A 17,247-nucleotide genomic window follows, 5' to 3' on the forward strand; every position below is an offset into this window, starting at 1 on the left:
CTATGATTCTAAGAATTGTTTTGCAGCTACAAAATTACTAAAATAAATGTTATTTAATATCCGTAGTGTAGACTCTCCCTTAGTTACACTCCCTCACATACTCAATGAAATAATAGTTTCTGAAAAGGGTGCTAGAGATGGACATAAAGCCTTTTTGTGTTAAGTAAAAACCAAAAAAAAATCCATAAAGATCAGAAGTTTTCTTTACAGCAGAACAGTGCTTCAATATCAGATTAATTAATGTTTTTAGTTCAAAAATATATATAAGGGGAATGAGAACCTTGGGAAGTGATGCAGCAGCATTATGGAAATCTGCCCATTAATTTGCATTTTAAATGAAAAATTACTAACCATGCACATTTCCTTTCAATGGAAAAAGGAACACAAGCTAGACATTATATGACAACTTAAGTTTTACCTATGAATCTGTACAGTAAACATAACACATGTTAAACAGAAGGCAAGAATTCATGTGAAGATATTTCAAGCAGCAAAGATTTCTTGGTGCCCATTCTACTGTCAGAAATGTATGACAGTGAAAATGTTAGTAGTAGGAGATATTTATAAGCAGAGAGCCAGCTCTGCTATAATTAAAGTTGAGTATCACTTTGTTTAAAAGGGGCTATTCTAAAGGCTCTAAAATCCACAGGACTCTTTGTTGCTTTTGAAAATCCACATACTTATTCAGGTTGCCATATAATTTGGAGTACATCATTGGGGTGATGCGACGTGTTAGCGATCCAAATTTGGGATCACTTGAACAGGGGATTCCTGATGTCCTGCTCCCTAAAAAAACAGTATTTTAAAATAAAATTCTTGTAACTTTCTGTATGCATCTGGGGATTAGATATGGCTCTAATTGTCCAAGCTGATTTCAGTCACTTTGGCCTATTTCTCAGTTAGTTGTGACGCAGTGGGGACTGTATCCACTCTTGTGTATTCACTGTTTGCTTTGTGGTGTTGTATGTGATTCAACTGTCCTGTGCTGTTCTGTAGCGACTCTGTGTTTGTGTGCGAGTCCCAGTTTCCCTGGGCACTGAAATACTATCTGAATGAGGAGGGGAAGGCTGGCATGACTCACTGTGGAAGTATGTGCAGTCTCTCACATCCTGAGGACCAGGTGACAGCACATAACACCTTGGGCCCAGGAAGCAGGACAAAGGTGTAGGTGGGTCTGCCAAGATGGCTGAGACCGGTTGCTGGGTGTGTAAGTTTAGTTTTTTGGCTGGCTTAGGGAGAAGAGAGACTAGTTGGCCTGGGGGACCAGGCAGAAGACACCTACCCCCAAAATGGAGTGTACTGACTGCTCCTGGTACCTGTAACAAGCCTGTGTCCCTGTCATTGAATAAACCTTCTGTTCTACTTGCTGGCTGAGAGTGTCGTCTGGCTGTGAATGGGGGTGCAAGGCCTGGCAACTCTCCCAAACTCCATGACACTAGTGCACAGTACTCACAACCCCTTTTGAAAGGCAGTACTGACAACTATTAACCCTACAGTTTGGCATTTTAGGTTGGAGTGGAAAAAAATGCCAAGCCAGAGACTGAAATATGAATATTCAACAAAACTAGAGTGCTATTAAAGCAAGAGGGTTTCCAGGTAGTGTATTGTCAGTGTTACTAGGTGGCAGAGCAGGATACAGAGGTTGAAAGCAGGGATTAAGAATGGGGAAAATAGAGGAAATGGGGTTTGGGGCTGCATAAAATGAAGGGGGAAATTAAAACACTATCTGAAGGCAAAACAGAAGTTTAAGTAATTTGTCAATGTTACTAGACCAATCATGTTCAGATTGAACAACATATCATTAAGACCGCACGGTATTTTCTTGGCTCTTAAAATGAGACTGTTGGTAAGCCAGAGCCACATGCTTTAAGCTCTTTCTGATGATGATGCCTGTATGCTATAAATGTAATAATGAGAATGATAACAATCCAGCCAATGAAAATATTTTTGGACAAACTGTTCAAAGGTATGTAGCAAAATGAAACATTAAAAACATAATTAACCAAGAATGCCAAGTAGTCTGGCCTGGAGGATAGTGTGAGTACAAGGACATATTCAAATAATCCACTTCAACTACTGTACCATTACCATATATTCAAAATCTGAAGTGCAAAGTCACCTGAGATTATATTGAACATCCTTGGATTCAGGATGGCAGGACAAATCAGTCGGAGAAAAACAAAGCCACTGAAAGGAGAGAAAAGTGTTTCACTCAATATTTACATTTTGTATTTCATGTAACATTGTATATTCATTTAGACTTCAAGGTGGTATGGAAACAATCTCTCTGAAACAGTTTAACTAGTTATACTATGACTATGTGAATATGTTTATTAATTAAGAACATCTAACTGTTATCACACCTGCAGTGAAGACTGCTCTTACTCTTAAGATGGGCCAGGTCTATGCCTTTGTGCATGGGTTTTTGAGCTCCTGATAGTCATGTGCCTTCCCCAAAACAAGTAAGGCAGATAGCAGATTCCAAAGCTCAACATGGCCTTTAGCCATGAAAGCCTGGCTTTCCTGTCGAAAACTGAGCATTGTAGCTCAGTGCTGGTGAGTTCAGTAGCCAAGTAAATCAGTACTGGCACTGATTGTTCTGGAACACTGGTATCAGTGCATCCAGTCTTTCTTGTGACCATATTGCTTCAACTGCTCAACTTTTGTTTGGAGGATGGAAGAAATACCACACAGTGTTGCCACCTCTACACTGTCATATGACTCCCTACATTAAATTGATTCTCCCATGCCCACTTCACAGCCCAAGATCTTAGGTCCAAGGTGATACAACTGAACAAAATAGAATGGCTAATCAAAACCACTAAGTCCTTAGACATTCTTCTGTCCCTCTATTATTGAGTCCCTAGTAAAGCTGCCTTTTAAATTAAATAACATCACTTTTTTTCCCCAGTTTTGGTTCTAGTGTTTCAGCCATTCTGAATGTTTCTGCTATTATCAAATTTAATTCTTCTAAATTACAAGAAAGCAACTGAGCTCCTCGAACATAACAGACTAGCAAAACTGACCAAACAAATGCTGCATCTCCTAGGACAGTTCCCTATGCAGCAATGTCAAAAAGGAATCTTTTTCCTAATGTCTCTCTTCATTTTTCTGACAAACTCCAGAGTTCCATAAAGAACATGGAAGTTTAAAAAAAAAAATTTTTTTTACAGTATTAAAATGGATCAGAGAACTTCCTTTAGCTTTGACTCAGCACCCAATAAGCCTGAATGTAAATGTCTCTGATTTAGGGATGTGATCATGAATTCATTTAAACCAGGGCTACTCAACATGCGGCCCGCGATGCGGTTTGGGTTATCGCAGGGCTCAACACGTGGGCTGCCTGTGGGTAAAAGCCAAAACAAAAAAATAGTCAATATAATGGTCTTCTATTGATATGCATTTTAGTATTTAAATTCCTGGACTGTCATTGCTCATTAAAAGTGCTGTCATTTGGGTGGTAATCAGGTAAATATTGCATTTTATTAATATCAACAGAACCAACTTAAATGGGGCCTATGTGTTGTATAGTCTTGCCTTAATCTTTGTATTCATGCCCATCAGTATGAAATAAGCTATTTGCGTATATTTGCATATATATTTGCATGTATATGCAACCACACTTAAGTTGCGGCCCTTGGTATGTGCTGTGAGTATTATTGTAGCACTCAGGGCTTCCAAAGTTGAGTAGCCCCGATTTAAATGGTTAACCGATGAGCCCGAATGGTTACATGCAATCCCTCTCCCACAAGCTGCCTATGTATCGGAGGCAGCAGGGAGTGGTAGCAGATGGGAATTGGCTTTTAAGCTGGCTCTCCATGAGCACCAGCTCCTGTGAAGCCACCTGCTGCCCCGTGATGCTGCCTTTGATACAGACAAGTGAGAGCACTGTCTGTATCAGAGGCAGCAGTGCAAGAGGGGACAGGTGGGAGTACTGGCTGTATCAGAGGCATCAGCATGAGTGGGGAGGGAGGGAAAGGGCGCAGCAGGCATATCTATAAAAAAAAAGTTTTTTAATGTTTCTACTCTGATTTTTCTGACCTACAAAGCATTGCAAACAGTTTCATTCATTTTTTGTTTAAGCAGAAGATGATCACTTAATCACTGTTCCTTCACATTTAAAACCAGAGAGCTTTCCTCTTAAATTTGTCATCTTGATCAGTTACCCCACAGCTCAATGAAGGTGATAATGTGTTAGCGCACAGGCAGAGAAATTAAAACATCTGTACAAAACTATTTCTGTGCCTGTTTTAATCCTTGAAGACAGGTGATTTTATCCATCTTGATAAACATTTGCCTGTCAGTTTAGAAAATGCTTTGTAAAACATAAGCAGTAACAAGAATAATTAATCTGTGGTTTGATTAAAAACCCTTATCTTTTATATTTTACAACCATAAGTGGACCAGTCTTAAATAGACTGCACTGCATTACTACACAACCTACTGAGAGGTTAATTTTCTGACATCCACAAACATCGCAATATTATTCCAGAGGTGTACATTCTAATGTCTCTTTGCATACCCAGCTATAGAATATTTTCCTTTGTAAATACATGAATAGGAAAGTAACAGAGCAATTTCCATTTACTAGCATTACTCAATTACTTGCATTCGATTTACTTGCAATACTCAAGGCCATATTTACTTCTTGCCTACATCATTTTACAACTGCCTTGCTCCAGTGACTTCATCTAGTTTATGCACTGTACTTACATATTACAATAGTCCTACATAATGTTCTCCATTGCAGATATGGAAATTTAGAGCCCTGTAAATTCACAGATATCCGAGGGTATCTGAATCCATGGACATAAATGTGGATATCCACAGCTCATTTTTGGAGATACAGATGTAGCTGTGGATTAAGGATGTTAAGAAGCAGGTAACTGGCTAATCGTGTAGTCCATACAATTTGTATGGACTACATGATTAGTCGATAAGGGGAGGTGCTCTGTCTTGGCTCGCACTGGGTCCAGGAACTATCCCCACTGCGGCTCTGGAGTTTAAATGTAGTAAGAGCTCCTTCCAGCACTGGCTCCTGCTTTCCCGTCTTCCCACAGAGGCTGCGTGCATGCGTGCACTGCAGATACATATCTAGAACCCTACAAGTTTGTGACTATCTACTTTATATCTGCTGGTGTGAACGCAGATATCCGTGAATCATTTTCGCAAATGTGGATACTGCACAGGGTTCCACTGAAATTACTAGGCATTGCAAGCCAAACCCACCAGTGTGCTAACGTTTGTCACTTCCCCAATATAACACTCTTTTCTTTCTGAACTTTTACAACATGCAAACAAATGAAATGAAAAGCAGCTTACCTAACAACTCTGGTTCTCATTGTGGTATTGGTTGGCCACTTGTGCTGGACAGACTTTTGCAAACACCCATAAATATATCTCAACGTCCTGTCAAAATAGTAGCATTAACAGCATTGATACAGTAAGAAATTTTAAATATTTATTGCTATAATATATGGTAGGAACTATGAATTTACAAATACTATAGAAAGTCTTTCACCAACTTAAGATTACCTCTGTGTATATTTTTATATACGTACTTCATCAGCATTTGTATCATTGCTTTCAAGAAGGGCTTCCTCTTGTCAAAGAACAAATGAGATTGATTAAAGATTCATTTTTTAAATTCTCATTTATTTGTGTTTCCTGTCCATTAAAAATAGTTATATAAAAAGTTTAATTTAGTGAATGGAATTTCCATTTAAATTCAACTGAAAATATAGATGTGTTTAAGAGTAACCACATAAACAGGTGTTCCAAGCAAATCTTCCAGTCAGTTACATACATATTACAGCTCCTTGGAGGAGAGAGTTTCAGCTTCCATCTTTTATTGTCTATCACTAACTGTGATGCAGTGGGGGTGTTGTTACATTCATTCTTTGTTGTATTGTGCTGTGGGTGTGGGTGTTACTCAGTTTCCCCTGGCCCCTGCAGAACCCTCTGCATGAGGAGGGAGAGGCTGAGCATTACTCACTCCAGATGTGTATTGGGCCCAGACATAGATAACTCCTGCCCTAGAAGGGAGACAAAGGAGAGGTGGGGCTGCACCAGGCTGCCTGGGAGGGATAGGGCCTGTGGGAAGAGTCAGTCTCCTCTGGGCTAGGATGAGAGAAAGGGCTTAGAGCAGAAAAAAGGTGGGAGAAGGATCTGGGACCCCTTCTTCCCAAGATTAATAATGCTGTCCACTCTTGGTACCCATGCTAACATCGATCCTATGCTACGCTGTGTCTCTGTGAACCAATAAACTTCTGTTCTACCTGCTGAGAATCACATCTGGCTGTGAATGGGGATGCAGTCAGGAACCCCCGAACATGCTGTGACACTAACACAAGAAAAATTTCAATGGCACTTGACCATTGATAAATACTGGACCCTGTTTATGATTTATTAATTGTTAATGATGCAGTGAACTAATAAACCGATGAAAGAAGATAAATGCACATAATGCTGATAAATTTAGGTAAGCAATTTACAGTTAAACCAAGGAGTTTGTACACGGTTTTAAATGTTTCAGTAGAACTTGTGTTATGACTATCTTGATCATAAATTAATGGGGTCCTCATTTATGCTTTCAGTACTAGTGAACAATACAGATGTTTTCATAGTAAATGTTTCACCTCACCACAGCCACGTAGTTTTTAGTATGCTATATTGTCCCTTTTTCCAGTGGGAAGGAGTGGGAAAAAGATTGTGTTCAATTCAGCAATTTTATCATCAGTCCATAGCTTGTAATCACCACATTCTGCCCAGTATCCTGAGAATTCCTGCTTCCATGATGGGAGCACAGAATTTTGCCATTTTTACCTATTCCCACTCCTAAAGGTACCACCATTTAAAAGCTAATCCATGCATGAGCTGGCAGGAGGCACTTGTGCAGCAAACAGAATTCAACCATTAGCATACACTATTTTGTTTCCTGTCATGCAGAAGCAATTTGGTATGTGCTCAGACATAGCCCCAAAAACTGAGGAAATAAATCTTACAATAGTAGATGAGCAGAGGACATGCTGCTACATCAATTTTTGTAAGAAACAATGCTAGTTACACAAAATGGACGTTCTGACTGAATTTGAACAGCTATTTATACAAAGCATTAACTTACGGAGGCAATATTTCTGCAGCCATGAATATTTTCTCCACCAGTTCTGAAAGTATGCTCAGCAAATGTGTTAAATTAGTGTTCACATCTTCATTTTTTTCTAACTTTGAAGGATTTAGCTACAAAAAAGAAAAATCAGCATGTTAAGTCATGTTTCTTTTCCAAAATACCAATAAACAGATTTAGGCACCTACATGATTCATTAAACATTAAGATTTGAGGTATGATGGTAAAATACTGTGCTGTTGTGCATAAGACTCAGAGCTGTGGAGCCTCTTAGGACTTATGTTTCAATCCTGGCAAGCAAACAAAAATGTTAAGGGCACACTCTTGAGTTGTAACAGTATGTGCATAATACTAAGTCTAAAAACATTCAATAATATCCATTTTTATCACAACATTTATTGTAATTCATTGTGAACTCATGACTTTATATTTAGGTCAGTGGGTGAAAAGAGAACATTAGTAGGGTTAGTTTAAATAAACTAGCATTGATAAGCAAAAATATCAGTAATTAATTCAGTGATGTTTTAAATTAATAATTACTTTGCAATTTATCTAATTACTCCTTACATTTATAGGAAATTCCCAAATTAGAGGTGAGAGGAGCTAACCCTTTAGAATAATCTATAATGAAAGAACAACTGCTTCAATTTTTTTAAAATCCTTAATATTTACATTAAAAAGCAGAGCTGTGCACATTTTTCAGAGGAATTTTTAGGAAGTGTATGAAATATAGAAAGCATTTTCATGAAAATTTCTATTTCTAATTCCTAGAATTTCTAATGTAATCAGAATTAAGTACAGAAAGGTTAACATCCCCTTCCAGCTAGTAATTTAGACAAAATACAGGACACCTGAACCTCCAGTACATAATACTCTTTTCTTTAAAAAAGCCAAGTGTTTCAGAACATAATTAGATATATCCAAGTTTTCACCTCGCAAGACTGCTTGCTTTCCATTATCTTTAAAATGGAGTCTTTCAGCGCATGATGAACAAAACGTGTGGCTGTAGCTTTCATGTACTGTTCCATAAGGGTGCTTGCCAGTGTGGTAGCACGAAATAAGGTTGTAGCTTCATCTGAAGAAATAATATTTTACCATTAGGAAATAAATATGTAATTTCAATGTATTTTAAAGGCTGAATGGAGGAGGAAGAAAAAAAATTTACCACATGCAAGTGTTACGCACACCTAATAGTTTGATTTATTCACAAAGTGGGAGAAAAAAAGATGCTGGACTATAATTTTCTCTCTGACATTTTAGTAAATGAAATTCAGAAATAAAACATTAGTACCTTCCATGCTTATTTCTCTGTCATTTAGTGTTCGTAAGAGCAATGACTCAAGCTTTTCATGAAGAAAAATCTTCAATAAAATACTAGCCAATAGTGTTCGATCCTGTCCACATACATGTGATAAGGCATAGACTACATGCAGCTCCTTCTGTAGTATAAGCTAAAAAAAAAAAATTGAATCTTGTAACATTAAGAATTTTATTGTACAACAGTTTCAGACAAATTAACAAGAGGAGCCTATTTCTACAAAGATGCCACTATATATTGATTGGGGAAGAGAGCATTAACAATTTCATAAATGAGTGTTTAGCACAGATGGGTTCTATCTGAAATGTTTTAATTCTGTATGTTAAATAACTTTTAAGGAAAATTAAAGCCTGTCAAAATAACTTAATACCTCTTTAAACTCACTGTACTCGTCTTCTGGCATGATTTTCTCCATAGAATATCGTGCTCGGACACGCAAAGATCCTGGTTCAATACCCTTTAATGGTATATTGGAACTCAGCTGAAACCATTCATCTGTTGCATGTCCTTTCTGTAACCGGTTTAACTGACAACGCATAAACACTTAAAGAAAAACATTATTCAGAGTAAGTTACTTACAGCAAGTATGACACTAGTATTAAATATAAAATATTATTTTACTTCAAGTCCATTCATCCTATTCATTACATTTTACTAAAAATCCATAAATAAAACATAGTTAGAATTCCATACTACTACTCTGGTAATTTACACCTTTAATATTCCCTCTGGACTGGTGTCTAAATAAGAGATATACTTACAATGCTTTAAATATTCAAATACTCTACATAGATATTAACAAATTTTTGTTCATCATACATATATGAGGGGAACATAGGAAGGTGAAGTGAATTACTGAAGGCTACACAGTGAATCAGTGAGAGATAAAATTAAAACTCTGTATCTCCTGATTCTCAATCCTTTGCTCATTCCTTCATTCTGTGCATTCTCACATCTCCTTACTTAGCTATTATTTAGTTAGGAAAAACACTCTCTCTCTCTCTAAAACAAAATCAGCATAACACAATGACTGTTACATCTAGTCATTACTATTTTTAGAATTAAAAAAAATCACTTAAAACCAGGCCGAAGTACTAAAGTTGGAAAATTATATTTATTAATATAAATAAGACGACACTTCACACTATAAATGTTTTTCTTCAGGTAATCATTTTGGTTCACAGTTATGATTTTACTCGAGGTTATTTATATTTGTATCATATTAGTATCTGGTAACCCTAATCAAGGATCAGTGTCCCATCATGTTAAGCACTGTATAACAGTAAAGACAAAAGGAGCTCTTCCCACAAGTATCTGATAGTCTAGGTGAATATCAAAATTCAGTCCAAGCAAAAGAATGAGTCCCTCTAAGTGCCTAGCACAATGGTCTTTGTTCATGATTTGGGACTATCTTAATATATAATAATAAATTATACTAACCCCTTAAGAAATCATGCAAGGAACAAAGCTAATCAACAGAATTATAACTGAGCAATGATCTTTACCAGTCCACCCACTGCCAATCACACTCCACAGTCACCCATGCTTGAACCTGGAAGCCTGGTAGAAAGATGCAGCATCTTTCCTACTGGATGATTACTGTTGGCCATACTGAGCATGACAAATCCTGACAAACCTCAGGAGACACTATGTGAAGATAAATACTCCTGCAATGTTTTAAGATGCATAGTCCAAATTTCAAGTGATTTTTCTATCAGACAGCCTGGACCTGCCATACCATCTATTTCTTTTTTCTCTCTTATTATGAGATGCCTATTTTTCCACTTTAAGCACCTCAGAGAACAAACTTGTCACCTTACTTCTCTGCCACACATCATTCATGCAAATGGTGCTATGTACTGTAAGTAATAATAATCATGGGCCCTCAACTACATTTTTGCAGTACTACATCCTCTGACATACCAAACTAATAGGACAAAATACCATCACCTCCGCTATGTACCCTTTGAGAACTTCCAGTTGCTATGCTGGTATTCATGGGCCTGATATGGGCTGATATGGGATAACAGAGATGTTACATTTTCTAACTGTGCTGCCTTACTGCGAGTGTGCATGGGTTGATCTTTCTGGGTTAGGGTAAGCCCAATCCTTCCTTTACTTACATGAATCTTGGATTTTTCTAAAATATCACCCCCCGCCCCCACACACACTCAAATATGGAGTCTAAATTTTAACATGTTCCCAAGTGATTTGTACAGAGTTTGGTTCAATATTCACTTTTATTCTGAAGCAGTTTATTTTTCTTTTCATTGTGGTAGCATTTCCAAGCTAGATTACCTTTCCCTTTAAATACTACAGCCCTGATACTTAGGCTTAAATTCCAAGTGAACAACATGACCAGAGAGATTGCAGACTAGTTGCTCTGTATCATGCAATACATTCCAATTAGCATTACAGGAAAATAAACGTATCCTACTTAGCAACAATTGCTAGGAATGGTGTGATGTGTAAAGACCATACTGGATAACACATTACTCTTAGTAAAAAGGAAATGTATTCCTTTTCAATCTATCCTTTCATGATGAAAAACTGCTAACAGTTTTTGCCATCTTCATCCAAATTATTTTAAAAGATCTGTATATCTAGCTTTCTTAATAGTTCACCTGCTATTGAGCTTATTTCTGACCTGAAGTTTTTATTTTTCTATGTTAAACCTTACTAACAACAATTATGATAGAGCACTGTAGCTTTCAGAGAGGAGCAAGTAGAAGCAGATGAAGTTTAGCAACATGTTTTATTTGTTTAGATTTCTCAAGCATCAGTGAAGAACTTTAGACCCTTTACTTTTTTTAAGCCAACCATATTATGTTCACACACATACATACATATTGATTTTAAACACAAATTGGTGTTAGAAAAATTCAGAAAATATGTACTGAACAAACAGAATTGTTTCCCAATCAAATGTTTTGCAAAATTATTTACTGATATACTACGGGCTCTTTCAAAGAGAAAATAACCATGAAATTATGTGCAGTGAATGCTCATAATGCACACACTCCAAAAACAAACACTACAGTAAATATTAAAATGCTATCCTGAAACAACACTTGTGCTTACACTCACCCTTTGACACACACTTATGAAAGGAGAATTAAAATACTGAAAAAAATGTATCAGTTTCTTAGCTTTGTAACTTCCAATAGTTTAATATAAGGGGCCAGATCTTGGCGTCTCAGTCTGATTTTCACTGCCAGAAAAGCAGGCTTAACTAATTGCCTGTGAATTTTCCTAGTATGAGGGAAAATACAAATGGAATAGAATCAGTAGCACATAACTCACACTCTAGAATAGGGTGAATTTTAATGGAATAACTGAGGGAAAGTGAGATGACAAGAGCATTGCTGCTCTCCAGTGCTTCCTAGACTCCAGAACAATGTGTATGTGAGAGACTGAAAGATTCTTTGGGGAAATATATTTATACAGCACATAGTTAAGTGCTTAATAAGAGTACATTGGTAATGTGAATTAGAGTGTCTCCTATTCCCCCATCCTAAATAAAAGCACATGTATGTTAAAGTCCATCTGTCAGGAAGCAAGAAAGCTGTCAATCATCCTGTCCTACATAAACTTACATCTAGTCACTTCCCTGAGGTTAGATACTTCCTCCTTGCCCTAAAAAGAGGGAAGAGAAGACTACAGAAAAACAAATTATCCAGTGTCACATGGTGAGAATAATCCCTCCAAAAGTTCACCTAGTCAATGATGTCATCTGGGTAATGAATATCTTGTCAGATACAACAATCCTTTTTCTCTGCCTTTTTCTCTGGGAGAGATGAACACAGGGAAAAGGGCAATACAGAAAATTATCCTTACTAGAGAAGAGAAAGAGGAAAGCGGCTTACAGCTGATTTGAATTATGTGACTGGGAATTCACTGGGGTTTTTTCCTCTTTTTTTTTTTTTTGCCTCCCAAGTTTTCTTACAAATAGTTGCTCTTTATCACGGAGGACAGGAGCCTGTTACTTTTTTCCACTGTTTCAACACCATAGCTGAGAAGTGCCACCTTATTTCTTGGGTGGGCCTTAAAGGACACATCTAAAAATTCCTCCATAAAGTGTATCATAACATTTGCAATGCAAATAAATTTATTATTGCCTGAGCAACATTGCTCATGTCCAAAGAAGGGCCTTAGACATCAAGTCAAAGTGGGTACTGGTGATCTCCCGAGACTCTCAGAGAAGCATTCACCCAACTGTCAGAAATCAGGTGTAAAGCCAAAGACTCAGGGGGGAAGTCACTTCTTTTTAAGGGTCACCCTTGGGAATCTACCATAGAAACATCTGCCTCTGGAAAAAACAAGGGTACCACCTAGTGGATAATAGGGTGAAATATCCATCATGAATGTGACAAGAATAAATCATGTCATATCATGCATGTAAATGTGTTTTTCAGCTGTTACACGCTTACCTGAAAACACACATTTTAACATCCCTACTCTAAACCTTTTATACCTAGATTTAAATCCCCTGAAGATAGACCACTTGTATCTAGTATGACCATTTCCCAAACACTTTGGATAGTGGAAATGAGAATTGCTGATTGGCACAGAGTTATTATAGCCAGAACAATGGAACTTGGGCATATCCCATTATGAGCTTTGAAACAAAATCAACTAAATAATTTCTAAAAGAAGTACCACGAGCAATAACCTCACTAGAATGAACTGTATACAATAACAAATGAAAGAAACACTTCTCTTTTACAGATACCAAGAGGAAAGTGTGATAAGACACACAAGCTCTGACTATTGACTATAGGTGATAAGAAGGAACAGAGAGAGTTAGGTGATTCTGCCCTTTTATTTCTTAAGCTAACACCACAAGTATCTGGGGGATATATGTGCTATCTTGAAAGATAAATTCTTTGTCTTCAGTGCACTAAGACGACACACACATGAAGTGGAGTGGACATATGTAATAATTTGAAAAACCCTTAGACTGTAAACTCATTGGAGTAAGCCCTTCAGTTCAATATAATCCAATGCATTCTATATTGCTGTTCAATTGCAGCAGAAGAAACGAAAAAGCAACAAACAGGGAGGCTGTGGGGACACCAAGGGGAAAGAAATGCTCTAGGATAGAGACAGTTACTCTAGCATACAAAGGAAGCACTGGGCCTCACGGTACAATTCCCAACTTTCAAAGTGGCAGCTGAAATTGATATAACACGAGAGTCAAAGAGTAGGACAAAGAGGGGCCCTGAAGAGGGAAACACGGAAGAGAAGGAAAGATCAGTTTAAACAATATGGTACTGAGACTTTTTTAGAAATCAGTATGTCTTCATTCTTGAAAGAATTTTCACTTTTCCTGTTCTTTTCCTTCAGCCCCTCCAGTTCCCTCATAAACCCACTAGAACCATCAAAGATAAAGAGAAAACTAAGCAAACTTCATACTACCAGTCTTGAAGAGATCTGAAAGATCAAGAAAGTTAGCCTACGTGAAGCCTCACTTTTCATAGGACATGATAAGATTGATAGCCTATTTCCTCCAGTTTGATAAGAAGTAGTATCATAATAGAATAGCTAATCTAGGATACATCTGATAAGATACACAGGACAAAAGATTATTTTGAACTAAGTTATTGTGCATTTTATTGCAATGATGAGAAAATATATTTCCTCCAGTTTGATAAGAAGTAGTATCATAATAGAATAGCTAATCTAGGATAGATCTGATAAGATACACAGGACAAAAGATTATTTTGAACTAAGTTATTGTGCATTTTATTGCAATGATGAGAAAATATACTATTTTTCAAAAGCTTTAATATGTTAATAAGGTACATCTAAGGAATACACTAATAACGTAGCATAATTGTAAAAATAGAATGCAGAAATGTGTTGTGTAACTACTCTTGTCAAAACAATATGGTGGATAGAATCTATTTGAAAAAACTAAAAAATGATTTGTTTAAATCAGATTTGTTTAAATCAGTGTTTCTTAAACTTTTTAAGACTGAGGAAAACCAAAAAATATTTTTTTAGTGGGGAACACCAAGAATTATTTTTGTCGTCCCCCCCCGCCCACACACACACACACACTGGACCTGGGAAATCTGGGGGTTGAAATGTGTCACGACCGCCCGCCCCCCCCCCCCCCCCCCCGGAAGACTGTCCTAATAACAGTCTGGTACATCGAACTGAAAATGTAGACCACAAAAAAGTAAGGATAATAATAAACAAATGCTAAATAAGGTCATGTGTCTGGCCAGGAGGGAGGGTAGACTAGGGGTCTTAGGGCAGAATGTCTGGCCAGGAGCGGGTGGGTATTGGGGCAGGGTGTCTGGCCAAGAGGGAGGGTGCAGGATGGCACTTGGGGCAGGGTGTCAGAGCAAGCTGGGAATGCGGGGTCTTGACAGGGGGACGGGAGTGAGGGGGAGTCTGGGCATGAGGGGAGACACTTTCCTGGCTTGGCACCCTGCTGCAGCAGGGAAAGCCTCCAGGGAGCATGCTCTTGTTCTGGGGGCAGGAGGGAAAGAGCTCAGTCCCTCCCCCACACCTATGCAGTGGGGAACCCAGTACAACTGCAGCACCAGGCCAGGCTTCCCGCTGGCAGGGCGGAGGGAGTAGAACCCCTGACCGTCCCTGACAGATTAAACTGTGCCACTTCCCCAGCAGGCTGGGGAGGGGCACAGGGGAGAGAGCAGCAGCGCATGGAGGGCAGCAGAGTCCGAACGCACTGCAGGTGGGGGGAGGGAGGGGCAGCAGTGCTCGAGTGCGCCCCAGGTGGTGGTGGGGGGGGAGGAGGGAGAGCACAGCAGAGCCTGAGCTGGGTTCCCCGCTGGCAGCAGTTTTAAAAGTCCGAGGTCCAGAAGCAGCTCCTCAGCCCTCCCAGCAGCAGCGGCTACTGTAAAAGCTGCTGCCTGCACACATGGAGGAGGAGGAGACGGCTGTGCAGCACCAGAGGCCCCCGTAGGACAGGGGCCATCCTGCAGGCTGGGGGAGCGGGGACAGCCGCAGTGGGAGCTGTCTACGGGCTCTGCAGAGGGCGGGGGAGCAGAATTTTTTCTGTTCTCTCTGAGGCACACTTCTGACACTGGTGTGCTGTGGAACACACTTTAAGAAACACTGGTTTAAATTCAAAGAGTTTTTTAATAAACCTATTTAAAATGTATCTGAAAGGCACAATCTGTGTTTTAAGGTCTAAAATAATCATAATCCATTAAAAATCATTCAAATTAAATATAAATAATATTAAGCAATATATATTTGTTGTCAGGTTTTTAAGCAAGTCAAACCACTGAACTGGTGGAAGTCAGTCATTGGCCAACAGCCTGGAACCAGAGTTTGGTGCAGGTCTAATCCAATTTCTGACAGCAGTGGCCTCTTCTGCAGGCACACAGAGGCATATTTTTTTCATATTCAACTTGTTCAGTTGAATATCTAGTTAATTCCACATTAAGAAACCAATTTGAGTTTGGAAAAAAAAAAAGCAAGAATTTTCTCTCCCAACATGTAAATAGATATGGGTATGTCTACACTAGCCACCCTAGTTCTAACTAGGGTGGCTAATGTAGTCAATCGAACTTGCAAATGAAGCCTGGGATTAAAATATCCCGGGCTTTATTTGCATGTTCCCGGGCACCATCATTTTTAAATGCCCGGTTGTTTGGACACCCTGCCCGTGGCTACACGCGACACGGGCTAGGTAGTTCGAATTAACCCCCCCAATTCGGACTACCATTACTTCTCCTGCAATGAGGAGTAATGGTAGTTCGAATTAGGAGCTTTAATTTGAACTACCTAGCCCGTGCCATGTGTAGCCGTGGGCAGGTAGTTCGAGCTACCAGGCATTTAAAAATGGCAGCGCCCGGAAACATTTCCAAGTTCGAATGACTACATTAGTGACCCTAGTTCGAACTAGGGTGGCAGTGTAGACATATTGTATGAGAGGATGAGATCTACTAGTTCTAAAATCATGAGGAACACAGTCTATTCAAGTCACTTACTGCAGATATTTCTTTTGCTTAATCAATCACTTGTAAATGCGAAATTTTATCATAAGGACAGGAGAGGATAAATTTTTATGATAAACGTTATATCTGTACGTTTAATTTAAATCAAAATTTTGTTTTTGAGCATTTTTCATCAAATATGAATTTCCATCCAACTACAGCTTGATACAAATCACAAATAAAAACTAATTATCTAGTATATAAATACACAATTTGTCACTTTCTATCATAAAAATGTAAAATTTAAGAATCTGAATAAATATAAGTTAACTGTTTAAATAAAAATGTATACATATGACAGTCTCCACGTTGGCAAAAAAGCACCAAACTTATTTTATCATACTCAGTTGCAAGTCAACATATTTTAATAGCTAGCAACAAATGAGAATCAATATTTCTATAGGAAAATACAAAGCATCAATGCAAAACATAATTAAAATCAATTATTTAAATTGAGGTTTCTTGCTTGCTGATTTAAATCATGATTAAACGTGGTGACTTAAATAATTTCAATTTAAATAAAACCACCTTGGGGAAGAGTGATAAAAGTTGTGCAAAGGGAAAACAACTTTGTTCTCTACTCCTATAACATATATCTCTTTTATAGCAGTAAGACTTACATATATCTGGATCTTTACTTTTCTTTGTTTTGTTACTAAGAGTAATCTCAAATCTGTTGATATCAGGTGAAAGATCACTAGAGAAAAAAATTAGAAAATCTTGATTAATACTGTACTCCTTTGTCATTTAAATTAAACCAAGAAGTTGAATTACACATTTTCTATTCTTTGATTCTACCATCAAGAGAAAATGTTAACAACCATACA

At 38.1% G+C, this 17,247-nt stretch overlaps 1 protein-coding gene across 2 annotated transcripts in view; it reads right to left on the reverse strand.

The window, feature by feature from the left end:
- The window catches only part of RASA1 (RAS p21 protein activator 1), a 118,588-nt gene that overhangs the window by 23,306 nt on the left and 78,035 nt on the right, over positions 1–17,247 (reverse strand). For both annotated transcript variants that reach the window (XM_075932187.1, XM_075932186.1), the window contains exons 15-21: positions 17,041–17,117; positions 8,815–8,987; positions 8,418–8,577; positions 8,059–8,201; positions 7,124–7,239; positions 5,323–5,409; positions 2,120–2,187 (exon numbers count right to left, since the gene is read on the reverse strand). In XM_075932187.1, coding sequence (XP_075788302.1) covers positions 2,120–2,187; positions 5,323–5,409; positions 7,124–7,239; positions 8,059–8,201; positions 8,418–8,577; positions 8,815–8,987; positions 17,041–17,117 — 824 coding nt within the window. The remainder of the gene's footprint in view (positions 1–2,119; positions 2,188–5,322; positions 5,410–7,123; positions 7,240–8,058; positions 8,202–8,417; positions 8,578–8,814; positions 8,988–17,040; positions 17,118–17,247) is intronic.

This window comes from Pelodiscus sinensis, chromosome 6 (assembly GCF_049634645.1).
Source record: "Pelodiscus sinensis isolate JC-2024 chromosome 6, ASM4963464v1, whole genome shotgun sequence".
NCBI lineage: Eukaryota > Metazoa > Chordata > Testudines > Trionychidae > Pelodiscus > Pelodiscus sinensis.